Genomic DNA, 27,835 nt, shown 5'->3' on the forward strand with positions numbered 1-27,835 from the left:
AATGCAAATAATAAATGTAAAAGTTTTCAATGCAAAAAATGTCTCCTGACTTTTACACTATTGCTTCTTTAGATTATAATTATGACTCATGCATTAATACAACAGCTTTTCATAGCTTTCTTTGGCATCAGTTTATTTTGAATGTTCAAATCTACTTTTTTAAATTATTATTATTCAAAGCATCATTAATAAATGCTGAAGTGCAGAATATCACACAGAGACAAGAAGTATTCCAGGTTGTTTAGAATAAAATTGTCTTAAAACAACATTTTTAGGGTTTTGAAGAGAAATAGTAATAATAATAATAATAATAATAATACTAATAATAATAATAATAATAATAATAATAATAATAATAATATAAAACACAGTGAGGTATTTGCACTGAGAAGTTACTAGTTACTAAAGAAGCTACTTTTACATCTGACACTTAATTGCTTTTGACACTTTTGATATACGAGTATTTGCACTTTAAATAACATTTCAAATGCATAAAAAGTTTACTTGTTAATTAAAATTAACTTGAAACTGAGAACTTTGGTGTTTTTTTTGTACTTGTATTTGATAATTTTCACCCCTGCCAAACATAAACATATCCTTATTATAACATGTTATTTAACATAATGCAAAATATATAAAAGATAATTCATAAATGATTTTAAAAAGGCATACTTTTCTGATATCTTTCACTGCACTGTAATTTCATAGTTTTCTGTTTTTTCCATCTTTAACTTACTGTTACGTTTCAATTAATGTTATTCTTTTTAAATCCTTTTTGACTAAAACATTAGTTAATTTTGTGCTTCACTTACCTGATGTTATTTATGACACTTTACATCTTTACTGAAGACACAGAGCCCAAAATGACCATGAATTAAACTTTTAATCATCTGTGGTTATAACATTGCTGGTATTATGAAATAGCAGCACGCAACTTCTAAAAAACAAGTAATAACATATTAAATGTACAGATTTGTAATGTAACATTGGCTGAGAACATAACTAACCAGGTTCACTTGAATATAAATTATGTTCCGCAAAATTGAAAAATTAAGTTCCTTCTTTGAGTGTTAATAAACGATACAAGACTACTAACTGAACCTTCATTCAAATCTGGCTTTGATTATATATAATGTATATTTTCTGTATGAATGCTGATGATTAGGGGCACAAGACACCAGAACATTATTTTCATCCTTCACTAAATCAGGCAAATACGGCACACTTCCGTCAAAAGTTGGCCTCCAGTTTTTGGAAATATGTTTAATGCCTCTCACTATTCCTCACTATTGCGATCACCATTGATAACATTCTGTTAGATTATGCAGCTGTTTCAGTTCTATTGCCCACAGTAGCTGACAACTCCTCTGTTGGCACTAAAGTACAAAAATTATAACAATACAAGCTTTCTATTTTGACTAAATCTGGATTACAGAACTGTGCTCCGGCATTAAGACGAAGAGATGCTACTGTAAATAAAGTAACAGCAGGAAGACACAAGGTGCAAATGACTGTGAGCACGTGAAATATGACGTTTTGCTTATTGAATTACTGTTACTATTTTGAGTGAAATTTCACTCAAATACCAAGCTTTTTTTTCAATGATTAAATCAGGGTAATGCTGTGCAGCGCTTTCCCTTGTACCATCAGACAGTTCAAAGTGCATGCACGGTGATGGAGATTTGGTCACAAGCGTTAAGTGGACATGGGAAGTATTTCAACAGCAAGCAAGATTCTGAAAGTTTTTACATTTTGAAATTGAAGACGCTGTGAGATAATAATCAGGAAAACAAAGAAAAAATAGATTAAAATAGATTTCTACCTTTGCTTTGTTTCTGGTGAATTATAAGATGCAGTCTTCAGGCCTTTGACTTGGTTATAACTTGGTTGGAATCACTGATGATGAGCTGCAAAAAAATATTGCTTCGTTTAAAAGGGTTATGAGCCACTGACGTGGGTGATATTGATCCTATTGTAATTATTATTTAGAAGAAGTGGATATTTAGTACGAGCAGAAATATACACAGAGGCTGAACAAAGAAAAGTGCATCACAGCAACTCATTCGAACTTCATTTTAACAAAGTCTGGCAACAAATGGTTAGCACCACAGAGAGAGACGAAAGTAACAGAACCGCAATATCCTGGTCAAATGTAAGACTAAAGTAAAAAATAAAACAAAGATCAGACATCTTAAATCGTTGGTTATATAGTTGATGTAGCGCGCATCGACAATAGACTGAGCTACCATGAAAATGTTACTTTTCCACCACTGATGGTTTAGACTGCACAGCCACTTTTGTCTGAAAGAAAAAAATAAATAAATAAAAATCAGAAGACAGGGTTTCAACTAGGGCTGAGCAACAGTATTTTTTACTAGTTACCTTGATATTGATATTTCCACGATACTGTAGGGTTGACTATTGGTGCTTTCACAAAATATGTAATATATGTGAGATTTTTTATAAATAATAATTAGTAATGTGGATACATTGACAAAATAGGTAAAGGCAAAAAAACAGAACAGCTAAAAAAATACAGAAAATTACATCACTTTACTGTAATGCAGCCTTTAAAACAAGGAGAAAACAACACTTACATTATTATGATATAAAAAACCTAAGACGATACCTAGTCTCATATCATAATATGGATATAATACTGATATACTGTTCAGCCCCAGTGCTCGCCCTGTTGGTCATTGGACCCCCTAGTTTAAAAACTGTTCTGATATCTGACCCTGAAGTATTGAGCAGGGGCATTATATTGGGGAGGGGGATTACCCCGGGCCCCAATGGGACAGGGGCCTTGAAAAGCCTAGGAATGAAAAGTTTAATTTTGTTTGCAATTTTTTTTATATTTTTAAGTAATTAGTGCCATATCTAAATCAAAATTAGCTAAATAAATTCATTGAAAGACTGAAATTTATATATAAAAAAAATAGTGGAAGCTCACTTGAGCACCTCTCACGTCTCAAAGCCGCAAAATGGTTTAATCTGCCCTGTTGTTTCTAAATGCAGCTTAAACTGAATGACTGCTGGAGCACCGACAAACAAAAAAATAAAGAAGGAAAGAGAAGAAAGAAAGCAAACTGACTTTGTTGTGTGTTCTCCACCACTGCCTGACATCCACATAAATAAAATAAAATAAAATAAAATGAAATAAAATAAAACATCAATTAATAAAATCATACTTTTCTGAAATACTTCCCATGTTCTAGGAGGTTTTCTATTCTAAACTCTTCCAAAAGGCATCTAATGGAGGGCAATAAGGGGTAAAGCACTTTAAACAGAATCAGATACAGTAAATATTTCTAATTAAGACAGATTAACAGATTAAAGGGAACTCCTCCTTGTTTCTAGTTTCAACTAAAATGATAAATTATGCTTTTTTAAAGAAGGAAACTTGACAGAAGCGCACAACAGAGGGGAAACCAGTAACCAAGTACATTCATAACTGCTATAAAGTTGTGAAAAGAAGAGTTAAAACATCACAAACAAATGTCCGACAACCATCCATAACCATACATCCCCATAGATACAAAATACAGAGTACATAAACATTAGGCTACATGCTATCGGTTAAATATCCGTGAAACAGTTCTGTCTTTGAAAGATGAACAGAAAAGAAAAAAACACCCTCCACGTTAAATGCTTGGTATGTTAGCTTTCCTTCATTTGAGTTAAATGTCACTTGTGTCAGTTTCTGACCACCTGAACAGCAGTCCGTTCGCTTCCTCAACAACGACATGTTGACGGTTACATTTACCGGCTTATGTGCTTTACTTTGTTTCCCTGCTGATAAAACTCCTAAGTGGAATGTTTAAAACCGATTTTAATGTAAGTATAATGTTTAAAACTGATTTTAAAAAATGGTGAAAGCAGTTGGATGAAAAAAACTAAACAAAAACAGTAACTAAAGGTCCACTTATGTGCTTTTTCCAGAGCTTTCAAACAAATCTTCTGGAGACTTCTTAGTTGTTATCATGCTGCGGTCACATTATGAAAACCAAACTCCATCCACTAAGGGAGATTTTAATATGCTTTTAGAAGGTCTTTAAAAAAGCAAGTGGACTTTGAGTTTCAATTTTTTTTTTTTATAATTGCACGAAAATAAAAATGGATTACTGCAACAATTCTGAAATCTTGACATCTTTTAAGAGACCACATCAACACATCTTAAAAAACTACAGAGATTGGCTTCACACATGGTTGGAGTCAAATTTAAACTGTAAGTAATCACATTAAATATTTATATATTTTTAAAACTTATTTTGTTGTTTTCTGTTTCTTTGGGAAACTGGGTGTTGAGAGCATTTCTTAGCACGTATCGTGAGGTAGGCTGACGTGAGCTGGCTGATGCTGCTTTTAAAGGAATAGTCCAACATTTTGGGAAATAACGGATTCTTTCTCAGATTTAGATAAATACACCTACCGACACCTCTAAAGTTCTCTGACTAGCAGGGTGTATTTCAATTGTTTAATCTTACAAAAATAGGAATGTAACCACAACAGTTTGTGGCTTTAGGCAGAGTTACACGCTGTAACTATTTCTTGGCAAAACATAACAGCAGTGACTTCTGGGTGTCGTGTCATCACAGTGAGGTGTGCTGTGCTTTCACCGGAGACGGTCCAAGGATAACAGAAAGCGATCTGGTTGTCTTTACGTCAGCAGCGTCGACAGTATACCATTTGGAAACGTTAGAGGAGGAAAGTTGGCTGTTTCCACTTTAGACTGGTAACTACAGGGACGACTGTGCAGATGTTACCACAAGCTGCCAGCAGATTTGGCTCAAGGATGGCGCGCTGTTGCCAGCCATGATCCAAGCTGCGTTCAAAAACACAGTACAGGAAGGTACCGGGTATTGGGACTCATTTTCTAATGAATTTTACTACAAAAATGACATTTCCATCATTATTTAGCCCAGAGGAGGCTTTTAAGTCATAAGTAAAGGTGATGATGAGTAGTATGAAGTTATACAGATCATACTTAAAGAGGCACAAAATCATTTCAGAGGGAGAGAGACTAGACAAGCCTAATAAAATACTCTGCTGTAGCAGCCTCTCTTCATGTTAAAGTAACTATTTCCCCTTTAAGGTAAACATAAAAGACAGAAAGGGCTTATGAGACTTTTTAAAAAGAATAAGACACACTTAAAAGTTGAAAAGAATCTGTTACAGATAAACACACGGATAAACAGTTTACTACATTGGCTTAACAATGACAACCACCTCAAGATGGAGAAACAACCTCTACACCAGAAGTGTGTGTAGTTTCACATCCACGCTGACTCAGTGAGCTTCTTTTCAAGGTTTCCATCATCTCTTCAACTTCGAAAAACGTCTACGTCACAAACTGTAGCTCTGTCTTCAGCTGCCTTCTCACCTGTTAGTTTTGTTAAAAACGCAGGTTTGTTTTCTTCTACGTCACAGCCAATAACGTAGGGACGGACACCTGGTGTTAACTTTTTCTACCTCTGTTGAAATCTGAAGCAGGACGAGTGTTAAGTGTCATTATTAGGTGTATTTTTAAGTGTTCCTCTGTCCCTTTCCAGCCTCAGGGTGGGGCTCCATGCTGCCTGGCCGTTTCAGATTCCACTGGTCAATCTGTCTCTGCCTGTCCTGCTGCTCCACCTCTGATTCGCTGGACGAGCTGCCGGTATTACTGCTGCTACTGCTACTGCTGCTGCTGCCTCCGCTACCACCGCCACCCTCACCGCCGCTGAAAGCAAAGCAATCCTTCTGCTTCCCATCAGCCTTCCCCCTCTCCCCTCCTCCCTCCCCCTTCTCTCTCCTTTTCTCCCCCACCATCTCGCCGTTGTCCTCTTCATGTTTATCAACATCTGCCATCTCCATCTCGATCGGGGCCTGCTCTGCTCCCGGCACTGCTCCTCCCCGCTCCATATCCACCCACATCGGTGCAGGAGGAGGCTCTAAAGGGGTGTAGTGGAGCATCGGCTGCTGGAGCTGGGTGTCCATCTGCGCAGGGAGGTTCTGGTGCTCTGGATGGAGGAGCTGGGTTTGATGCTGGAGGTGATGCAGTGGCTGCAGAGGGTGCTGCATGGGTTGATGCTGGAGCTGCTGCTGCTGCTGATGGTGGTGGTGGTGGTGGTGATGCTGATGATGCTGGAGGTGATGATGATGATGGTGGTAGTGGTCGACCATCTGCTTGTCCACATTATGGACAAACTCCTTAGGCTGGCTTTTGAGGAACTTCTCAAACTTCTTGGAGGCCTTTTTGTTTGTCACGAACCAGTCCTGTTGAGAGACATGTAGCGGGGAGAGGGGGAGTGAAAACACAAGTCAGGAGGGGAACTCTTTGAATTTATTGTTGCCTTTAAACAGACAGAGGAGTCATTCATCATAATCAAGACACATGGTTAAAGATACTTTATGAAGCTAATATCCTGCCAAAACTTAACAAACAAACCACACATGCTGTACAAATGCCCTACGATTTACTAACAAACACAATGTAATTTGCAAATGAAGAACAGACTTGAGATTTTTTAAATTCCTTGTGACAATGAATTATTTTCCACCATATTAGTAATTAAGTCTATGTCAGTCTAACACAAACTCCTCCTCTGAGCATCCAGCAGGGATTATATTCTAAATCTTGAGCTTAGATCAAATTACAGACAACGCTTATTTTTTCTTTCTGTATGTGGATCATAAACCCATAAATATAAAAACAACTCACTGCAATCAGTTGAGAATTATAAATGTTATTGAGCTTTTTATCCAAAAAAAAAACAGTTTTATTTAAATTGACCCACAGTGCCACCTGCTGTTGTGGAGTTAAATTACTTGGGACATTTATGAGAAAATCCCAGCATCTTTCATGCGCCAAAAGTCACTACTTTTTTTTTTTGTCTTTGTGGATTTTTTTTTTGTACTCATAAGGCATGTTGTGTTTGTTTCTGAAGCATGATGTTGTAGAAATACTGTATATTGTGTATTTTTTGATAGGTATGTTTTGTATTACTTTATTTATGTTTTTCATTTGCAAACTACATTGTGTGTGTGAGTAGAGCACTTGTAAAAAAATGTTTTATTTTGTTTTGACATTAACTCCATAATACTTGTTGTGAACTTTGGATTACCTGCGAATGGACAGAGTTGATGTGGTACTTCACGCCACTTTCTGAGTTAAACTCTTTGTTGCAGATCAAACATCTGTATTTCCCAGCCTCAAAGTCGCCCTGAATTTAGATTAAAAAGAAACTAGAATTATTACCTTGCAGCTGTAGGCCTCAGTCAAGTTGCAGTTACAGTTTACATTATACAAATAAACAAATACAGACGCTTCAAACACATCTTTCCCCCGGCAGCACAGAAGATATATACAATCAGCATAGTATTACCAATTTATTATAAGTGTCACCAATTCAGTATCTGACCAAATGTTCCCCTTTTGTTCCTGCAAAATGACGTTGAATAATGGCCAGACAAGTGATTTAGCAAAACATTACGTCACAGTGAATTTGACCTTTGACCTTTTGGATGTAAAATGCCATCACTTCATCATTTTTTTCCTATTAGATGTTTGTGTGGAATTTTGTCATAATTAGCTTAGAAATTGTTGAATTATGGCTAAAAACATATTTTGTGAGGTCACAGTGACCTTGACCTTTAACCATCAAATTCTAATCAGTTCATTCTCGAGTCCAAGCGGACGTTTGCGCCAAATTAAGGAAACTTCTTCAAGTCCTTCTTTAAATATTGTGTTCGCAACAATGAGAAGGAGTGACCATGACCTTTGGCCACCAAAACTTAAGCAGTTCAGCACTGGTTTGTCTTTAAAAATGCACTGCACATCAGCAGTTTATTTTTAGACTGAATATAAATACTTATTAGAAAAAATCAATTTATACTTTCCTATGCATGGTGTTTTTTTACTCTGCCACTAAACCTATTTAGCACTACTCTTGCAATATTCAATGGACTGCATATTTTCTTTCAAAGATTTAAAAAAAAAGGTGATGTACCCTCGTGCAGAGTCCCAGATGGGCTTTTAGTCCAGACACACTGGTGTAGGTGGAGCCACAACCCTGAAGCAGACGCAAATGAAGTTACACAAGGAGTTCTAACACTTTTAAGAAAAGGACTTCATCTGATTTAGAGATTTTAAAAATATTTTTTGACAAAAGTAAAGAGAAATATGAAATAGAAATAATGCAAATACCAAATATGAAGGATCAAACTGGACTTCTACAGAAAGTAGCAATTATAATAGTAAAAACAAATGAACAAATACATAGAATACACAAATACACTTACAAATAACTTTCTAAATGTGCAAATTGATCAGTTCCTCTGTCGTGGTACCTCATGTTTTAGACCTTATTATACATACAGTGTTGACACCCTGTTTCACTAGAAAGGTTATAGCAGTGATACATAAACAAAAAAAATAAAACTGAATTTACAGCATAACCCCGGCAGAGACTGAGACAGCTGCTGTTTGTTTTCTACCTGGTTGGGGCATTGCACTTTCCTCTGCAGCTTCACCTCATTCTTCCACTTCCTCAGCACTTCTTGGCTGAAGGCAGGCAGGCCTGGTCGGGCATATTTCAACTGAGAAGACCAGCATAAATCAGAGGTCAATGAAAGTTTAACAAGGCAAAGAGAAAACAGATTTACAAACTGCTTTCAGTTACTCAGTCAACCCACTTTCGTTCTACTTTGTGTAAATATTACACAATTAACGAAGACACCCTCATATATCCTGAAACTTGACATTTAGATTTGAGACGATCATCTCTCACCTTTTTGTCATCTGGCACCAGGTCGGATTGAAACTTCCTCTTGGGCCAGTCTTTGGGCAGCTCGTTGTTGGCGATCTCAGCAAGGTGGAAATTTGCCACCTGAGCCGATGCTCGCTGCACCCTGCCGCTGGCCGTCCTCTCTGGGTTGGCCTCTCTGTGGGCCTTCAGCGCCTCGTCTTCCTCACTCTTCTGGGGCGTCTGGGTGAAATAAGGAGTTATACAGCTTTCGACTGTATTAAATTGGATGCAACAGAAATCTGAATGTATTATGATTCACTCCAATGCAACTCAGTAAACACCATCACCATTACCTGAAAATAAGCAAAAAATTTAAAAAAAATGCTGCAAATTAAAATTATAAATGGTATGCAGTGGCACCCCCCCCCCCCTTTTTTATTTTTATTTCATTTTCTTTTTCTTTTTCAGGTATGTTTTAATTGAAAAAACTAATAAATATAGAGTTTTTTTTAAAATGCTGCAAATTAAAAAATATGCATATTTTCTTTTTTTCTGTAACATTACTAGAAATGTATAACTATAATGACTCTAAATATGTTTTTCTGGAATTTTTTTCCTAGTTTTTGAAAAATGTCCAATTATTTTCTGCCCTTTTAAAAACAAATTTTCAGGTCATTTTCTCCATCACTATTTCATTAATTTCTTGCAATTTGTGGGACTTTCCTTGCCAAGTTGGTCATTGCCTTTTCCCCCGTTTTTAAGAAATCAAACCACTTTGCTCAGGTGTCAGAGGGTTGTCGAACCAGGTTTTAAGGAGTGATTTGCATAAATAAAGTCTACATGCTTTACATGAAACGATTTTTTTAAACTTAATCATCTGGATAAGCGTATGAAACACAACACATGACTCACAGGCGCATGCTCGGATTTCAGGTGGTACTCCAGACCGGCTTTGGACTTGTAGGTTTTCCCGCAGTGAGAGCAATTCAGCAGCATCTTCTCCAGCTCAGACTCCTCCTTCCCACACTTCTTCATGTGGTACACGTAGCCCATGATGCTGGTGAAGGCAGCATTACAGCCCTGAAAAGAGAAAAAAAAATGATTTAAACGTGGAATCATCATTTTTTTCTTACGTTATCTTAATCAATATCCCAGCATGAGAGGACGTGATTTGTTAGTTCACCTCTTTGGAGCATTTTAATTTGCCCAGTCTCTTCAGGATTTTACGCAGTTTGTCTTTGATGGCGCGATCATCCAGGTCCTTCGCATCGTCTGCTGAGGGCTAAAAGAAGAAACAAACGTTATGAACTAAGTGTCTATTTCAATCGGCAGTGACGACTGCTTTTATGAATGACACAACTGCACAGCTGAAATATCATGCTGCTGTTTTTCTGAGGAAATCAGTCAATGTGGAGAGTTTAAAAACTGAAGACTATAGAGGTTAGAGCTGATCGGTCTCACCAGATGGCTGTGGTCAGCCATGATGTGATACTTCATCCCTGTTGAAGACTTCAGCTGTTTCCCACAGTGTTGGCAGGTAAAGGGTTGCTGCACACAACACATTAAAGCGGCATACTTTAAACCAAATGAATTACTGGTATTTAAATTCAGACTGACGTAGTGTTTAAACACGGGGTGCTCACCAGTCTGCAGTTCTCCATGTGCTTCTTCAGCCCCTCCACAGTCTTCCTGCTCACACTTTTACATTTCGGACAGGTGACTCTGCCTTTGGCCACAATCTGGAGCTGCCAGCGCTCCTCTTGGCTTCCTAGTGGATGTTCACAAAAAAGATTTAATTTTGCATGGTGGAAATGTTTGAGAAGGAGGACCAGCTTACCTAAAGTTACTCTGCGTTTTAACTTAAGGGGATAGTCAGATTCTTTTGAAGTGGGTTGATATGAGGTTCTTATCCATAGTCAACAGATGTCAGTGGGCACGCCCTCGTATCTAAGAAGCAGGCTGGAGTCAGACACAGAAGCTAAGCAATGTACTGCTGTGGATGCGGTCAGCTATAAAACCTATTTTAGAAACCTAAACAAAGTACCTAAACAATCTACAACTGTTTAAGTGTTTGTTGTGTTGCAGGTTTTATCACAGCTTTACTCTTCGCCAGACAGCTGCTTCCAACAGGGAAGACGTTAAAGGCTCCAGTTCAACATCTATGCTCTCTCCAAAGCCACCAGACTTCAGTGAAAAACAGTCATTTTAGTTCACAGGAGCCTGTGGTGTACCACTGCCTCAATCATTCAATTAGTGTGTGTTGTCATGTGACTTTGGTAAATCTAAACTTTACACATCAAACTCACACAACAACACGAACAAAATAACGTTTAAAGGCAGCTGTAGACCCTGTGTTCTGCAGTGTGAAATCACTTTTTTTGCTCAGTACAAAATGGCTTTGAAAAGAGCATTTTCAAACAGTTCCTCATCAGAAATCGCTGTCTGTCGGAAAAGTAAAGCAGTGAAAACACTCTCAATACAGCATACAGTTAAACTGATATTGGCTGTTATTGGCTAAAATACTTCCATGTGGGCCTCCTGCTGCTTCTCAGAACTGGGGGTTGTGCCGGATGCCGCCTACTGCAGGTAATAGGTTGACTATGGACCTCATACGTACCTCATACCTCATACAACCCTCCTCAAAAAATCCAGACTACTAGTCTTTATGTTACTATTATGTTTATAAAAAATAAAAAACCAACTCATTTCACAATTTTCAAATTTGTATCTATTATCTCCAACAACAAAGACAAAGTTAAATAATAATAATAATAATAATAATACATTTTATTTGTAGGTGCCTTTCAAAACACTCCAGGTCACCTTACAAGGCAGTTATTAAACAAACAAAAAAAAACCCAGTAAAACAACAGATCAATTAAATTAAGAAGACAAATTTACAGCTTATAAAATTATTATGCACAAAGGTTTAGTGTGACCACATCAAACTGAATATGGACCAAACTGAATATGCAAGCTTAAAAAGACCTGAATACATTTTTTTCAAGCTGTCAGGAATCCTTTTAGCTGATACAGAGCGGCACAGATAACATGAAAGGAACATGTTTTTATACTCAAATATTATCAGCGGTGGTTGTCTCACCTGGAGGGTAGCTAGGAGGCTCCTTCTTGGTGGAGAGAATCGGGGGCTTCTGGTCCTCGCTGGGTTGAGCCGTCGATGCCTCACCAACACTGGCTGCATCTGAACCTGAAATATTTACATCAGATGACTTGATCATGATCAAATCATTTGCTGGTTCTTCTGTTGTCATTTCATAAAAAAATCCCCTATATTATTTAACAAATGCTTTCAATCTGCATCTCTGCTCTTTATCATCTTATTATGCTCTCTATATTAACTCCAATTGTGTTTCTTTTGTGCAAATAGTTTCAGTTACATCCTACAGCAGGGATTATTGATTAGTGCTGCCAAAAATGTTACAACTGCAAACGCTTAATGTCATCCCGATATTTCTTAATATGATTTATGTTCTTATGTTCATTAATCAGTTAAGTAGACAAAATATTAGTGTTGTCAGTGACATGAAATGAAAAAGTGCCCTCTGCTGATCAAACAATAGCACTGTCAGTGGCTCCACCCGAACATTCAAGGGTCTTCTCTAGCTGCTGCCAGTAAGAAATCAATCCTCTTCATGTTTAATCAGGGCAGAGCAGTCTTTTCTCTTCCCTTTTTATAAAAAAAAACGAATAATCTGTTTCGACTGAACTGGTCTTTATTTTTGCAGGACAAAAGTGTTTCATCTCACCCATTAAATGTCAGACTGGATGGTAACTTACAGGAGTCTCTGCCCTCTGGTGGCTGACAGAAGTTATTAACAGCTGGGCTTCGCTCAGTGTCCGCTCTCTGGACTCTCTTCATGTTCAAGTCTTTAAAGTAACACATGAACAGCAAAATCAGTCTTCAAAACAAAGCAAAAAACCCATAACATATCCAAGAGTTAGGAATGTCCCAGTCGGATCAGAAGGATCAGTATCGTGCCTGATCAATGCTTTTTTAATTGACTGGGATTGATTATTATGAGCATGTGCCCTGCCCAGATCTTTCTTTACCTCCACCGTCACACAGGTGTCGTAAATTGAAAGCATTCAGGTGTTGTTGTAAAGCCCCTGCTCCGATAAGTAGAAACTGATTTTTCTCATGTTCATTTTTTACCTGCTACATCACTTTAAGAGAAATTTAAGTTTTTGCATTTTGCATTTTTTGAGAACTGGTTTTCCTATAATACTCTCAAAGGCAGAACTGTGACTGATCTTTATTTGTTGTGACTGCGAATGTTAAAGTTCAGCTATAACACAACTTTGAAGTGGAACTGTGTAAAATACTCAGTTATAGTATTCTGGGATTTAATTATAATGCTGCTCTAAGTGGATTTGTGAGCAATTTCTGGCACATTTTAGTTTGTTTACTTTGTTATTTTCTTGAAAAAACAAATGCTGAACTAAGTGGATTTGAGAAGTAGTTCTAAAGACATTTTATTTTGTTTACTTTATTGTGTTGAAAAAACAATGCTGCTCTTAATACTAAGAAGCATATACAAATGTTTTTCATTTGTTTACTTTCTTATTTTTGGAAAAATTAAATTAAAAACCCTTAGGAACTGTTTGCATGTGTTTTTCTTGTTTTGCATACAGAGCTAATAAACTGTCAAACATACACAGGGATTGATTTTAATAACTTTAAAGTACTTAAACAGTGCATTGTGCAGCTATATTATACAGGTAAATACAAGTATCCGATCGGGACTCGGTATCGGCAGATGCTTAATGTCAAACGACTTGGAATCGGGGACAAAAATCTGGACATCCCTACCAAAAAGAGTGTATCAACACATTTTTTTCAAAATTGCATCCTAGAAAAACCCCAAAACACTCACACACATACAGTTAGGATTTAATATTTTTCAAATACTATTACATACTATTTATTTATGACCTGCAGTATAACATTGTAGTATTATAAAGTACAGGAGGCTCTGGTTTAATGACAACTTTAGTCTTTAAACTCATTCAATCTCATAATTTAGAGTTAAGTTGTGAAATGTCATGTCGTAATGTGTTTTACAACCAAAATGTGAAAACTGAATCAATAACAGGCTGATATTATCTCAATCTGATGTGTATCAGGACGTACCAGGTCTCCAGACATGTCCTCTGTCTCTGCTCGTGTTGCTCCAGCCTTGGTCTTGGCTTCGTCCACTTCCCCACGCCTGCTCTGGCCCTGCCGAGGCCCGGTCCCTTCCCGGATCCCTCCCTGCGTTCCAGGCCTGATCCTGGCCTCGGTCTCTGCCGGCCACCCAGCCCTGCTCAGGACCTCGGTCCCGGCCCGTCATCCAGGCCTGGTCCTGTCCAGTCTCACCCCTTTCCCTGCCTGGAATCCATGCCTGGTCTTGACTGGAGTGTCCTGCTCGGTCTCTGCTGGAGTTCCACACCTGCTCCTGAGGTCGGTCTCTCCCCGGGGCCCAGGCCTCTGGGCCTCGGTCCCTGCTGGAGTTCCAGCTGTGGTCCTGAGGCTCCCTGCTGGTCTCTGGGCCTTGAGGCCAAACATCCTTCCCTATGAGTCTTGGAGGCAGCCTTGCAGTGGGCGGAGCCATGGACCCTGGGTCTGCCCCATTGGCCAGGCCACCCGATGACATCACTGAGCAGCTGGTGGTTGGGTAATCTACTGTTCCTATGGAAACACTCTGGAGGTCCTCATACCTGATAAAAAAAAAAACCCAAAAAACCACAACAACACTCTTATTAATTTTTTAAGAGTAATTTTGGACTTTTAAAGCACTTTCTGAGCACCAGTCAGGATTGTGTGACTTTAAGATTTTAGATGAGGTCTGACACATATTTATTGTATAAATGTTCTATTCACAAAAGTTCATCAAAGAGGCTGCGTTTCCCAAGAGACATGTTTATCACTCGGATAATTACAAGTATTTTTTGTATGACAAAGATAAATTGTAATAAATATCATACATAGACAATATTAGGAAAATTAAGTCGAGTATGGGTTTAGATCAACAAAGAAGCTGGTTAATTATAAGCCAGTGACTTATGGAAAAGGGGTGGGATTAAATAAGTACTTCTCCTCACTCCTTTTAGAATATGTAAACCAAATCATCAAGTGATTGACCATTTCTTTTCTTTATGCTTTTTATTACCTGTAAATATTACTTTTTTTCTGTCTGCCCACTTGTTTGTGTGATCATTTCTCTTTTATACATGTTTGACATAAATTTCAAAACCAAAATCAAAAAATTTGGAGGAGAGTTGAGGATGCCTTGGCTCATGACATGCGTTCCCTATATATCTGACATTTTGAAAAGTGTAAAAACACGCATTTGAAAGCCATTATTTATAAAAAATTGTGCACTATTTAAGCTGCATGTCATTGTTTAGTTGTGATATGTACGTAGCATCAAGAGACACATTCATTGTCATACTGAGTAAGCAGCATCTGTCATGCATATCTACCATCTACAAATCAACAGGCCGAGGAGTCTCTTACCTTTTTCTACCGTAAGTTCTCTTCATCTTTAGATCATCTTGAGCTTCAGACTCGTCATTCTGAAACATTCAAGTACAAAGCTGTGAAGTGGAGATCTAAATGTGCGCACAAAGTTATCATATTTTGAGTACGAGCAGAGTATAAACTTTGAAAACCACATTCAGACACTTCTAATTAGCAGCACTGTCCTGATAACCTCTGCATAGTTTGCTTGCAGACAACTTTACCGCATGCAACAGGATTCATGTTCTGCATCTATCTTACGAGTTCATTCTCACCTTGGGATATCCAGCTGAGTTTAATTCACAGGTTCTTTCTGGTATTCGCTGAACAACTGCAGGAGAGAATATTAAACTTGATTTGAAATGAGACAAAAACACACAATGGAGGGTTTTTAGTGCTATGAAGGAGCACACCGTCAGTTGTGCCCTGCTCACAATGATTTGAATGAAGTTTTTTATCTTTACCTGGACATGGCACTCCACTTTTAGGTTGTGACTGGACTGACTTTCTCTTTCTTGGCACATACAAAGGTGACATATCCCCTCCGATGTGTTCAGAGTCCATTCTAGGAGTGCCAACACTCCCGGAGAAATCACCACTGAAAAGAAAAGAAAGAAGACAGAACATCCTATTAAAGCTTAAAACGCTGTTACATAATTCCTCATCATTTAAATAAGTAATTGGGTGATTTATACACGATGAATCACAACGCTGTGTCCTGAGACTGTGTTGACATGATACTGAAATTTATACAATAACTAGAAATATATCGACATTTGATATGATTTTTCCATACCACTGGGAAAACTTGACATTTGGGGTGTTTAAGTTGATTTTTTGTTAAAAGATAAATAAAGCAACACTACAACAACAAATTCTTTTTTCTTGGTTAGTAGCAGAGAACAGCACACCAGAAAGAGAGAGCGGGAAAGCGTAGCAGGTGTCCATGTACTGTTACTGAAAAATGAGAATCAAAACCGCTTCTAATATTCAGTAACAACAAATTATTACTATTGACAACTATCTTAAAAATGCCTACCAAGACATCGATGGAACGCCACCTATATCATGACTTCTAGTATGTTATTTCCATATTATTTGGGAGGAAGTTGTTCATGGATTTTGTCTTAGATCACAGAAAATTGCATGCATACATTTTGAAAAAGGCCATAGTTGCCCTTTAAGTTTATGTCTAAACCAAATGATACAAATAGTCATTAAGTACTGAAGGTTGTTTTTTGTTTGTTTGTTTTGATGTTTTGAAAAGTATTTCTCAATGCAATGATAGTAATTCTTAATTTGCCCATTTGGTTATCTGTATAAAACAGATAAAAGTTTTGTTCAGATTCTAATTCCTCAAACCAAAACGTGATAGTAATACTAATACTACTACTACTACAGCTACTACTAAACTGAATATTCCTCCCCTGAACTAATTTAAAAAAACCTTCCCTCTGCAGTGCTGAGAATATACACAAAATATCTGTATTTATATAAATACTTTAAGAATATTTGAAGCACCCTCATTTTAAAGCCCCTAACCTATATATATATATATATACACATATATATTTGTATGTGTGTGTGTGTGTGAACAATCACCTAAAATAAAAAAAGGTAATGTAAAATTTTAAAGAAAAAAAAAAACCCCAAAAAAGACTAAATAAAATCTTTTCTCCACAAAACCTATAAACGCTCCTGGTTTTAACTAATTGCACTTTATTCTTACAACATATTTTATTTCATTCTCTTGTAAGCCCATGCGTCCTTTACAATTTGTCCACTAAATTCAATGTGTTTTTTTCAAATGTGTGAAACTTGAACTGACAAATGACTCAAGTCAAATGTGGCCGCAGTGGCTGGAGCAGTCTGGACCCACCGCTTTAAAGTCGCACAGCCTGGCTGAGCTGCGGGCTGCAGCCTCCGTTATGTTTACAGTGTTGTGTTTCCATCATGCTTGACATTTGAGCGCTGCTTGTATGTGGATGTGTCCCTTGTCACGTTGAAGGCCACTGACCTGCTGCTTCAATGGTCGAAAAACTGAACACAGGATATCAAACAGGCAGAAAATCTCCAATAGTTATAATGTAGTTAAAGTGGTCATATTTTTTTTCTCCTCGGTCCTGTAAACCGTTAAAAAATAGCCATTATGGGTCTGAGGCAAAGACCATCATTGTCTGTATGGACACAAAAAATAACATTTTGACGACGTCGGAGAGGAAAACATGTCCAGCTACAGCACAACTAGCGAGCTAACAAGCCGTTTTCTCTGCACGGAGACACCTTAAACCTGTCCTGTCCGCCTTTCATTGTTTCTTAACGGGGGAAGAAACGCAAAGAGAGCCTACCGTCCTACAGCTCACTCCCTCTGCAAAGACGCTTCGCCTCCATGTCTTCGAGCCCGGCCTCCTCTGTCGCCTCTCCCCCGGCAGAGCTACCACCAGGAGGGCTAACATGAAGGAAGGCCCGATCCGGGAGTTAGACAAACTCTCGAGATAAAATCAGAAGCTCTGACAGCATCTAAATATGAGGCACGTACACCGGCATAATTCACCGCTGTGTATTTGTGTGTTGTTGAGCGGAACGCCCTCCTGCTGGACAGAACAAATAAGACCCGCATCTGCTGCTGCCTTCACGGCCTGTCGGGAATTCTCCCCATCAGCCTCATTCGCTAAGGGATTTGACCTAAGCTGCTGTCACTGTACGTGCTATTACACAATATAACACACTTTTACACGTATTACTGTTACTATATACAACAGTGGTGGAATAGATTGTAACTGAGTATGTTTACTCTAATACTGTACTTACTACTACTGTAGTTAACCACATATGCTTACAGTTTATAAGGGACTCTTCTTTATTGGTCAAAGAAGGGGTACCATAGAGTGTATATGAAGATGGACGCTATAATTAAGTGAGGTTAAAATATCCGAGATATGGGCGCTGCCATCTTGCAATGGTGATACGATACGATACGATACGATACGATACGATACGATACGATACGATACGATATACTTTATTGTCCCCATGGGGAAATTTGTTTTGGACTCGTATGCTGCGCACAACATGCCTCCACAGTGTGATAAAACAAACATAATGAAGTGCACATAGTCAACATTGTACGTCACAATGTTTTGACGTACAATGTCATTGAGAGCCGGAGTCTGCGCAGTAAGGGATTTCCCAAAACACCCATCCAATCAACTGCGTACACAGCCCATTGAATGCAAGCACATGAATTGTCTATCACATTTGTCAATCCCTTTTTTTGTAGAATCGAGTAACTCCTTAAACCAGATCTTATCATAAAAACAAACACCTGAACAAATTTCAGGGTGATGAGAACTACCTTCAGTGTCAGAGGCCATCTTTGAGATGCGGGCTTTATGACCTATACTGCAGTCAGACACCAGGAGGCGATAATGATTGAAAAGTTACACTTATGGGGAATTATCATGTTGTCCATCTTTAGTCTATGGGACTTGGGTGTCACTTTTTTTTTCTTTTGACCCATTCCAAAGCTACAAATATTTTCCCTTGAGCCTCTCTGAGTGACTTGTGGAAAATGCATGATCCTCTACCTATTAATGTTTGAAAGTGAAAAGATTTTTAAAAGATGAAATCCTGTGGTTGAAAAGTTTTGGGGTTTTGCGCTTGTCATGCATGCTGGTTATTAAATGCCCTCTTCCAATTTTAAATTTTTTTTTTCCATTTCTAATTGGCCACATTGTATGAGATGCAGAATAAAGTGATTTTGATTGATTATTTTAAGCTTAAATGTCACCATGTTTTTTTCTGACAGAAGCACTCATCACACATAATGTGTGCAGGGATTGTCAAAAAAAAGAATATCTGTTTTTTGTTTTGTTTTTGTTTTTTTTTTTTTTTTTTTTTTTCAGTTTCTAGCTAAGTTAAATATTGTAATTTTGGCAATATTTGAAGAAAACATGCCTCATGATTGATTTGCAAGTCACAAGTAAGTCCCAAGTCTTTGCGCTCAAGTCCTGAGTCAAGACTGAAAAGTCCAAAGTCTTCAACTTTAAGTTACAAGTCCTGAACAAGTCACGCTTCAATTAAAGCAGGAGAGACTGGGGACAGCTGAAACACTTTTTAAGTTTACTCTCAGTAACTCTGAGACTATTTGAACAGCATTAACCAAATGTTTATATATCAAATTTACATATGTCTGTTAATTACCCATTACATTTAAACATAATTACATATGACATATCGTTTACAAAATAATTTCAGTGGAAGAAGTCAAATGTTGACCCCAAGCATGGGGACAGTTGAAAATGACCCAAGGGTGATTGCGACATGTGTTACATTTCCCCAAATATTTTTTGCTTTTTGTCCCTTTGCAAAATACGCTGAAAATATACATATTTTTCTACAATTATATTAGTGTAAAGTACAAACACCTCAGAGTTGTACTTTTGACAATATTTGAGTGAATGAACTTAGTTACCTTCCACCAGACTTCTGGTTAAAAAACCTTGATCCACTAATGCCTTTGTGCTTTTACTCAAGTCTTACAGTTTTGAGGTATTGTCAAGGCAATATTTTGAAGCTACTTTATGCTCCGACTCCTCTACATCTTAAAAAACATGCAGTATTTATGTTAGCTCAGATAAACAAGACAAAACAATATGGTGGTTACAGCATGGAAAGAGTGAATTTTCTCTGACAGTGTTTCTCAGTTGTGAGTCATCATGAGCTGCGAGTGCACAAAATGTAATTCCAACCAAACACAGCAGGAGCTCAGTGAGTAACAACAAACACTCAAATGCTCAGGAGAGAGAAGAGACATGAGCTGCTGCGGTGTTACGAATAAAGATTAATTACTTGTTAAATGAATTTGTTCCACTTTTTTTTTTTTTTTAACTTTTAGCCATCACAAACTGCCTCATACAGTTTACTGCAACATCTGCTCTTCCTCATGCTGCTGATACAACTTTTACACATGAAAATCTACCTTTTAGTTTTTTGCTCTACCAAAAATTGTGGATGCAGCAACCAATTGTATTTCAGTTTTCACCACTTAGTCACAGAAGTTTACGAGCAGACCATGAATGCAGCAGCAGTGAGCAGCGCTGAGATCAGGGGGGCGGGTCCTCCTGTCAGCAGCCTCTCTGTGAGAGCTGGTTGGCTGCACCAGAGGAGTTAAATGGGATTCGGCATTTGGTGAAATTGATGCTTTTATGTCAGACTTTAACAACTGAATCTATTTTTTGAACCTAAAAAACCCTAATATTTAAAGTTGCATTTTTGTCCACATGAGCTTCACAATCAGCTGAAACACGTGCTCAAGCAAAAAAGAAAAAAGTGGGCTTGTGGATCTCGCAGGCATTGAAACATACTTTTAATTAAAAAATGATGCCATAAAAATTAAAAATGAAAACAAACTTGAGTATGCATTTTGAAAAGAGGGAAAACAATAAGTCTTGCAAAAAGGGCACGTATCTAATCAGGAGGCACAACAGGAAGTGTTTGAGCACCACCTGGTGTCCATCTCTGCACGTGCCTGTTGAGCCTTAAAATTCACTGCATACTTGCAAGAAGGAATTGTGGTCTGTGGCTTTCTCCTGAAATGATGACATGTTGTAACAGTTTGGACGGGTTAAAAATGAAAACATGTTTACTATATTTCTTAGAGCTATTTTCCCCTCGTGCTTACACCCCCTCCATGTGAGGAGACAGACAATGCCAGTGTCCATGTAATGCACCGACTGTGCAGATACTCCCTGCTCCTGCTGCGTTCACATCTAACCAGCTGCATCTCTCTCTCTCTCTCTCTGTATCCGCACTTATTCTCTAATGGTCAGCTTGAAAAGATCACGTGGCTTGTCAAAACAAAAGTGAAAGTGCTGCACTCACAGGGCGGTACCATGATTACTTTGCTGTCAAGTGTGAGCAAATAATGCCAGAGCCTTTAACAAGAAATTATCAATCTTTTACGTAAGTAAGCAACTTTAAAGGTTTTCAATAATCTTTGCGAGGCTGTGAACTGCTGACCATGACTCGGAATTACGTAGGCTATAGACCTCTAAGGTAACGTTAACTGTGTCTGCATCAAGCTTGTGCCAAGCAGCTATGACAAAGTTTGTGACGCACATGCAGCAATTCCTTGTTTAGCACTGTTTTTTTTATTGTATTTCATTGTGTTGACAAAAGGTTTCTTTATCTCTTCCACAGAGACAACAGCCACAGACAGATGACTGGTAAGAAAACAAGTTTACTTTTTTAAAATTTTTTAATTAACGCATATTTTTCAGTGGTGGAATGCAATTAAGTACATTTACTCAGTACTGTACTTAAGAACAAATTCAAGATATTTGTACTAGAGTATTTAATACAAAACATCATATATAATAGTTAAACACTTGACAGGGAATGTTTTACTGAACAGTGAATAGGGGAGACCGTGCATGGTTGTAACACCAACTCACTGAATTTTCATGCTATAGCTGTTTGGGTTCATGGGGCTCTCAATTTTTGCCACAAAATATCTGTATTTATCTACTATAAATAACATTGTTTCCAGCTTCTCCACATGTATAAGTGAATTCATTAATTGGTGTCAAGTACAAGGAGCTCCCTTGTGACAATGTGACCAACTCTGCAGAAAAGGTTGAAGATTTAAAAATGAAACAAAAATACTTGACTGCTGCTTCCGTCAAGTAACCAGTCAAGACATCCTCTTGCTGCACATTGAAGACTTTTTGACTGCGTTTACAGCTCACACAGAGTAGCTGCGTTAATTCTCATTGTCCCAGGTTTTTTCATTTGTTGCAGAGTTGGCTCAATGTCAAATAAATAAAGTATTATTTAGGGACACCCCTTAGTCCTGTCTTTCCCTGCCTCACTTCATGACGCATGTTGAAAAAAGGAGTAAGAAACAGAAACAGAAAGTGTGTCTAGTTTCCACAGAGTGCTGCAGTATTGAGGTCCAAAAAAATACAGGCATGAGTGAGCATTTTTGCACATTTTTGGTTCCCTGGTCTTTAAATTAGTAGGTTTTCTAAATGGGTTTTTGGTTAGGTGCCAGAAATGAGGTCTGTGGTTAACACAAGCATCAGAGATTTTAATGTTTTTATTTTGGCAAAAAAAAGTCAGTTAATACTCATGAATTTTAAAGCTTTTAGGTGTCACTAAAAAGGCAGCTGTAAACGGTATAGTTTATTTATAACCTAACCTTAGTTTTTTTGCCTCTAGTGATTGCATTCATGCTTCAAAAATTGTAAAAATGGTGTTCATGTTAAAAAGATTATCTTGCTTAACAAATCTTGTTAGAAACATTTGTTTGCCTTCTGTAACGAATGTTTTGAATTAAGGACTTTTTGCCGAAGTAAAGGATCTGAATACTTTCTTCACCACTGGTGTTGCTTTGTCAAGATTGCACTATTTCAGTATTAAATAGAATAAATTGCAGTTAAAAATATAGAGGCTGACATTTAAAGATGCTCTTACCAATATTTTGATACTATTAATGCATCAGCTGACAACTGGTAAATTGAGAGGGGTTACTCATAGTGATAAACCAACAGAGACAACCATGTAACAGGGCCTTGTATGTGATTAATAACAACAGAGAGGTAGATAAAGGGCAACACTCAGGCATTTTGGACCATAAAATTATGGTCGTGGCTAAAGGAGGAGGCAAGGATTATTTAAACATACACAAAGACAAACACACCTTTTTTTAAGCTTCTTTAGCCGAGTTTGATTCACAGCTTTCACACCATCATAAACAAACCAAATCAAATGGGTGAACACACCAGAGTGTGTTTGAATCTAATCAACAAGGAGAAAGAAGAGAAAGAGAAATCACTCTGAAGATTATGATCTTTTCTTGTCTCAAGCATTCCTCTCTGTCTTTAGCGCCGTTGAGAACCTTCTCTGTCCATGTGGCGGGAGAAACCAACAATGCTCACCAAGCCTTTGTTAGACACCTCAAGGGAATTGACCAAGTTGAAATGCAGTTTCCTGAAGAAAGTGACTACCTGCTGGTTTTCTGTCCCGTCTCTTCACGAGTTGGAACAGACATCGGCGAGGCGCTGGAGAGACTTGGGAACATTCCAGGTAGGAATGTTGGTTGGCCGGTTTAACTCTCATGAATCAAACTTGTATGGGGACACCAATCTGTTCCAAGTTCCATATTTTGCAATGATAAAAATGTGTGTTATGTGCTTACAGATGATAAAAAAATTATTCTGGTGGTAATGCATCACACCTTCGATCGCGACCATGTTGTAGCTCCAAGCAGCACACAGGTGACCAAACCGAATGTCATCCTCACTGTGGACAGTCTGTTCTATGAGGGCAACTTCCTGAACAGTACGCGCAATGAAATTGCATGGGAAGAGGTCCAGAAGGCTCTTGGAATCCAACCTTCAAAGGTAATGATTACATTTACTGATCAAATACAAAATAATTTGTACAAAATTGATGCTGAGCGAACAGATATTGTGATAATACTGTGATCATACCTCTAAAATGATGCAATTTCCCTTTAAACCATTATTATTACTCATATTACTCATATTATTACTCTCTGTTTCTTTCCATCTTCCAGTACACTTCCTGGCAGCCTAGCGGGAATAAAATCTTTAATTGTAAGTATGATGGTAACCATGAACTTCAGATGTCAGTCTATGTTAAAGATGACCATACACTGTTTAAAAAAATAAATTATTAGTTTTGACTTAAGATATTTTAGTGTCCGTGCTGCCTTAAATTTTTAAGTTTACTATATTCGATAAGACAAACTGAATCATTATAAAATTACTTAAACACACCAAGGACACACACACACACACACACACACACACACACACACACACACACACACACGTCTTATTTGTAAATTATGCCACATGACTCTGTTCTGTTCTTTCATTCTAGTTTTGAGGAAGCACCCCGTGCTGGTTGTTGCAGCACTTACAGGACTCGTGTGTGTGGGAATCATTGTGGCTGTGATATTGACTGTCAAGAAGTAATTAAGAACATCTATTAGGCTGTCACTTACATGCATGACAATACCAACAGGAATCTAATCAGTATTTCCACAATATATGATTATTGCAGGGAAAAAAATAATTTGCTGTACAATGCTATGGATGAAGCTTTCGATCACTAATATTTATCTGCAGCACAATACAGGGGTAAATGATGGAAGAATTACAAATCTGCAGTGTCTGAATGTGAAAAAGACAAAAAGAGGGAGAGGACTTTTTTTTTAAAGATTTAACAATGAAATTCCCTTCAACTTGTCACCTAAAACTTTCATGAGTTAAAAAGTCCCTTAAGTCTATCTTAAGACAGTGATGACATTCACAAATTTTCACGAAAAGGGTTTTTGTTTGCTGTAATTTTTCCTCCTTTTTGTACTGGCACTGAAAAACGAACTATGTAATGTAATGTAATTTTATGTGAGCGATTGGGGACAAAATTGTGTAATGAAAATGTAAAGGTGGGGTTACGGCCAAAGATGCTTCAAAACGCTGTTAATTATGCTTCTAGTTTTGTGACGTGTTTGTAAGTATTGTGTTGTCCTAAGTGAATATAATGTATTTTTGTCGCATGTCTGTAAATTTGTTGCATCGCTGGTAAACAAATGCAATGGATTTCTATTCAAAGGAGGTCAAGGTCTAATAAAAAAAAAACAAAGTTCCAACTGTGGCTCACACTTCTTTTAATTTGAATGTGCAAAAATGTAATTTTAGGATCAAATTCATCTCTGGCCGAGGCCACCCAGGAGCAGTGGTGGAAATTTCATGGTATGTAAATGCTTTTTGCAATGCAACTTTAGACTCAACTGGATTTTGATTCAAATTCTAAACCTGATTTGATAAAATTAAGTCTAGAATACTACAATTTTTTTTTAATAAAGTGAGTAGGTCTCAGTATGAAGTTAGCCAGTTTATATATGTGTGGGAATATATGCTTAAACATAACTCGTAGTTTCCACATATGCACTACACAATAACACAGAAATGTTTTCAGAAATGCACAATGCAAAAAATTATTCTGGCAACTGGTTAGGGTGGGTTCAGCCAGCTGTAGAGCCAAAACAAAAATGAAACTGCTATGCTCAGGAAACACTTCATATGTGCTCTGCAGGGTGTAGATGAGAAGTTCTGCACAGCCTCGTCTGATGCCCAACAATGAACATCTGTAACTGGCTGAATTTCAATAGTTAATCATAATTAATTGCGTTTTTTAACCATGTTTTTAATTATTTTGCATTTCAACACAGTTATGAAATCCCCATTGACAATGTAAAACAATTCTTACCAGATTGTTTTATTAGAAATCAAATGGCAGCAAAATCGGCATGGGACGAGCATGAAGTGGACATGTCTGTAAAGAAGAGGCTTGTGTACCCACAGAGCCTGTGGAATAGCCATGCTGTTTCTCCATCGCCAAAATTTAGCCTAACTCTGGAGTATAATTTTGACCTTAGGTCTTGTTTCAGATGATACCACTCTCAATATCACCTTGCTGTAAAACTCAGGCTGGTACAGCCTCTTAAAGATGAGAATTTTGGCTGGTGTGAAACGTGATTAAAAAAAAAAAAAAAAAGTGCTTCATACACAGACCTTAATCGCATCGCAATTCACACGTTAATGCTGACAGCCCTAATTTCAAGTTTACACCTTGGCCCAGTAATTGCTTCAAGATTTAAGTCTGTAAGCATCCACAAGGGAATTTAATCAGCTCAGTAAAATGAGTGCCAGATCAATGAGCAAACATTTTAGTTAATGTAACCTGTCACCACAACTTCAGTCCAGTTTAGTAAGCAAATATTAAAGCTGGGTTGTGTAAACACAGTATAAAACAAAGCCTGGTTCTGCAACTGAATCGTCTACTTATCACCTCAGAGACAAGGTTTGGTTCATAGTGACAGCCTGGTGGTGCATTTGTCTGATCACATGTATAAAGCTTGAACCCCGCAGTGTTTAGTGGGGAATGACTGAACATTTGCACCAGCTTTAGAATAAAGGTCTCCATATGAGCCTAACAAAGTAATCATTGGATTATCAAACAGCTTCTGAAACCAACACACAATAAGTCATGACAACGTCAAGCAAAACGTGTGGCGTTATTCCCATTTGTACAATTCAGCAAGTTAAATCCACAAACAGAAACAAAGATACAGATTTGTCTAGTGGACGGGAGGCAGTGTGATGGCCGTTTGGAACAGGTATGAACACTTTTACCTTTGGACGATGGATAGCATGACCTAGTTTGTCTGAAGCATACTTAGACTCTGAGTTTGTGTTTCCTTTGTATTTTTACTGATCTGAGCTCTTTTGTGTAATTGCAGTGCCATTTCAACACTACAAATTTGATTTAACTTAAAGTAAATTGCCTGAACTGCCTTTCAGATCTTCCCTCTCTCTCTCTCTCCACTTGATGACAGCTTTGCACTGAGCACAGGGGGTCTACAGGAGGGGGATTAGTTAACATTGGGAGGGGGGACTGGGGTGGATGGGGTGTTGAGGTCACGCCTCTGGCCTAAAAAGGCGAAGCAGAATACCAGCAGCAGCGAGCCGCTCTAAGAATAACTCCGGGCCTGAGGCTCAGAAACACGGCCTGAATGTAACAGCACCTAATTCGATTCAGACTTTCACTAATCCATAAAAAGGAAAGAAATAAGACTGACTATAGATTTAGATCTAATAACTTTTCTGCAGCATAACTATATACTACTGTCCACACTGACATCATGTGACACCAGCAGCAACATTGGCTGGTGGGATAGAGTTACCTTTAAGATCTCTCTTCCAATCTCTTGTCCCTCCTTCCCTTCCACCGTCCGTCAGTCCCCGTGGTTGATCTAATTCTGTCAGAGCCGGTACAGGGTGGGGGCAGGCGGCGCTTTCTACAACCATAGCCCCAACCAGGCAAAGGGCAAAGACAGTGACCATCTTAACTTGGTCTCTGTCTGTTTCCCCAGCTTCATCCACTGGACGGAAGTCAGCTGTCTGGACCACCTCGCAATCACTTGGAAATTTTTTTGACTTCTGGAACAAGAAAAGAAAAATGCAGATTTAAGTACTAAGACTGAAGAAAGTGGTGTAGCGTTACCAGTGAGTTCAGGTTTTCCATATATCCTCACATGACGTTGCTGGATTGGAATTAAACACTGGGATTAAATCACACAGAGGGGTTGAGGATCTACCATACATTTTTGTTTTCATGGCAACTTAATCTGCACAAAGGATTTACTGTTGGAATTTTATTTTGAAACAATGACTGAAACAGTTGAAGGTAAAGTATTACTACATCAAGAATTTCAACACCTTATTGCATAAAGGAAGCTTTTAATAACATACATATGAAACTCTTGCAGGGCTGTTTTGTTTTGCACTCCGATGTTGTGCTGTCTGGTGTGTGTTCATGATTGGAAGTATCTAAAAATATGCTGCTATCATGTATCGGCTATTTGTAATGCAGCTTTAAGACCCCTTTGACATGGACAGTGCCGTGTAGGATCTGTCACCATCAACACTGTGCTTCTTGCTGGATTTAACCACATCAGCTGATACTGTTATATGCTTTTTGATGATTTATATGC

General features: G+C 37.9%; 3 protein-coding genes across 10 annotated transcripts in view; 2 read left to right on the forward strand and 1 right to left on the reverse strand.

Moving 5' to 3' along the window:
- Nucleotides 1-864: 864 nt before the first annotated feature.
- On the reverse strand, nucleotides 865-27,161 carry znf512 (zinc finger protein 512). Of its 3 annotated transcripts, XM_088089501.1 has the most exons (17): nucleotides 17,595-17,866; nucleotides 17,126-17,286; nucleotides 15,711-15,844; nucleotides 15,522-15,577; nucleotides 15,244-15,302; nucleotides 13,879-14,444; nucleotides 12,525-12,614; nucleotides 11,830-11,934; nucleotides 10,370-10,494; nucleotides 10,188-10,274; nucleotides 9,910-10,008; nucleotides 9,639-9,806; nucleotides 8,769-8,966; nucleotides 8,476-8,577; nucleotides 7,989-8,051; nucleotides 7,104-7,202; nucleotides 865-6,255 (listed from the first exon to the last, which is right to left on the reverse strand). In XM_088089501.1, the coding sequence occupies exons 3-17, from the start codon at nucleotides 15,808-15,810 to the stop codon at nucleotides 5,527-5,529; spliced, it is 2,646 nt and encodes an 881-aa protein (XP_087945627.1). In that variant the 5' UTR covers nucleotides 15,811-15,844; nucleotides 17,126-17,286; nucleotides 17,595-17,866; the 3' UTR covers nucleotides 865-5,526. The 3 variants fall into 3 exon arrangements, with proteins under 3 accessions (XP_087945627.1, XP_087945626.1, XP_042359890.2); XM_088089500.1 differs by lacking the exons at nucleotides 17,126-17,286; nucleotides 17,595-17,866 and adding an exon at nucleotides 27,026-27,161; XM_042503956.2 differs by lacking the exon at nucleotides 17,126-17,286.
- On the forward strand, nucleotides 21,084-24,928 carry LOC148186897 (uncharacterized). Of its 2 annotated transcripts, none has more exons than XM_088089502.1 (6): nucleotides 21,084-21,210; nucleotides 21,448-21,473; nucleotides 23,134-23,334; nucleotides 23,449-23,651; nucleotides 23,828-23,867; nucleotides 24,157-24,928. In XM_088089502.1, the coding sequence occupies exons 1-6, from the start codon at nucleotides 21,173-21,175 to the stop codon at nucleotides 24,249-24,251; spliced, it is 603 nt and encodes a 200-aa protein (XP_087945628.1). In that variant the 5' UTR covers nucleotides 21,084-21,172; the 3' UTR covers nucleotides 24,252-24,928. The 2 variants fall into 2 exon arrangements, with proteins under 2 accessions (XP_087945628.1, XP_087945629.1); XM_088089503.1 differs by having other exon boundaries at nucleotides 21,121-21,303.
- Nucleotides 27,124-27,835, forward strand: part of LOC121955129 (uncharacterized) — a 38,642-nt gene continuing 37,930 nt past the window's right edge. For 2 of the 5 annotated variants that reach the window (XM_042502949.2, XM_042502947.2), the window contains exon 1: nucleotides 27,124-27,528. Coding sequence is in view for 4 of the 5 variants with exons in the window: in XM_042502947.2 (XP_042358881.2) it covers nucleotides 27,510-27,528 (19 nt within the window). In the remaining variant the exon portion in view is untranslated. The remainder of the gene's footprint in view (nucleotides 27,529-27,835) is intronic. The other 3 variants (XM_042502951.2, XM_088089498.1, XM_042502950.2) reach the window with 2 other exon arrangements.

Source organism: Plectropomus leopardus, chromosome 16 (assembly GCF_026936395.1).
Source record: "Plectropomus leopardus strain MGB_pleo_1.0 chromosome 16, ASM2693639v1, whole genome shotgun sequence".
Taxonomy (NCBI): domain Eukaryota; kingdom Metazoa; phylum Chordata; class Actinopteri; order Perciformes; family Serranidae; genus Plectropomus; species Plectropomus leopardus.

Excerpts from the sequence above, each read along its gene's own strand:
- LOC148186897 (XM_088089502.1), top strand. The coding sequence starts at position 21,173 with ATGCCAGAGCCTTTAACAAGAAATTATCAATCTTTTAC. Across the intron at positions 23,652-23,827 it reads TTGGAATCCAACCTTCAAAG|TACACTTCCTGGCAGCCTAG; the intron begins GTAATGATTACA and ends TCCATCTTCCAG. Across the intron at positions 23,868-24,156 it reads CGGGAATAAAATCTTTAATT|TTTTGAGGAAGCACCCCGTG; the intron begins GTAAGTATGATG and ends CTTTCATTCTAG.
- znf512 (XM_088089500.1), bottom strand. The coding sequence starts at position 15,810 with ATGGACTCTGAACACATCGGAGGGGATATGTCACCTTTGTATGTGCCA. Across the intron at positions 12,615-13,878 it reads AGGACATGTCTGGAGACCTG|ACTTGAACATGAAGAGAGTC; the intron begins GTACGTCCTGAT and ends GTTACTTTAAAG. Across the intron at positions 8,052-8,475 it reads AAGTGCAATGCCCCAACCAG|GGTTGTGGCTCCACCTACAC; the intron begins GTAGAAAACAAA and ends CGTCTGCTTCAG.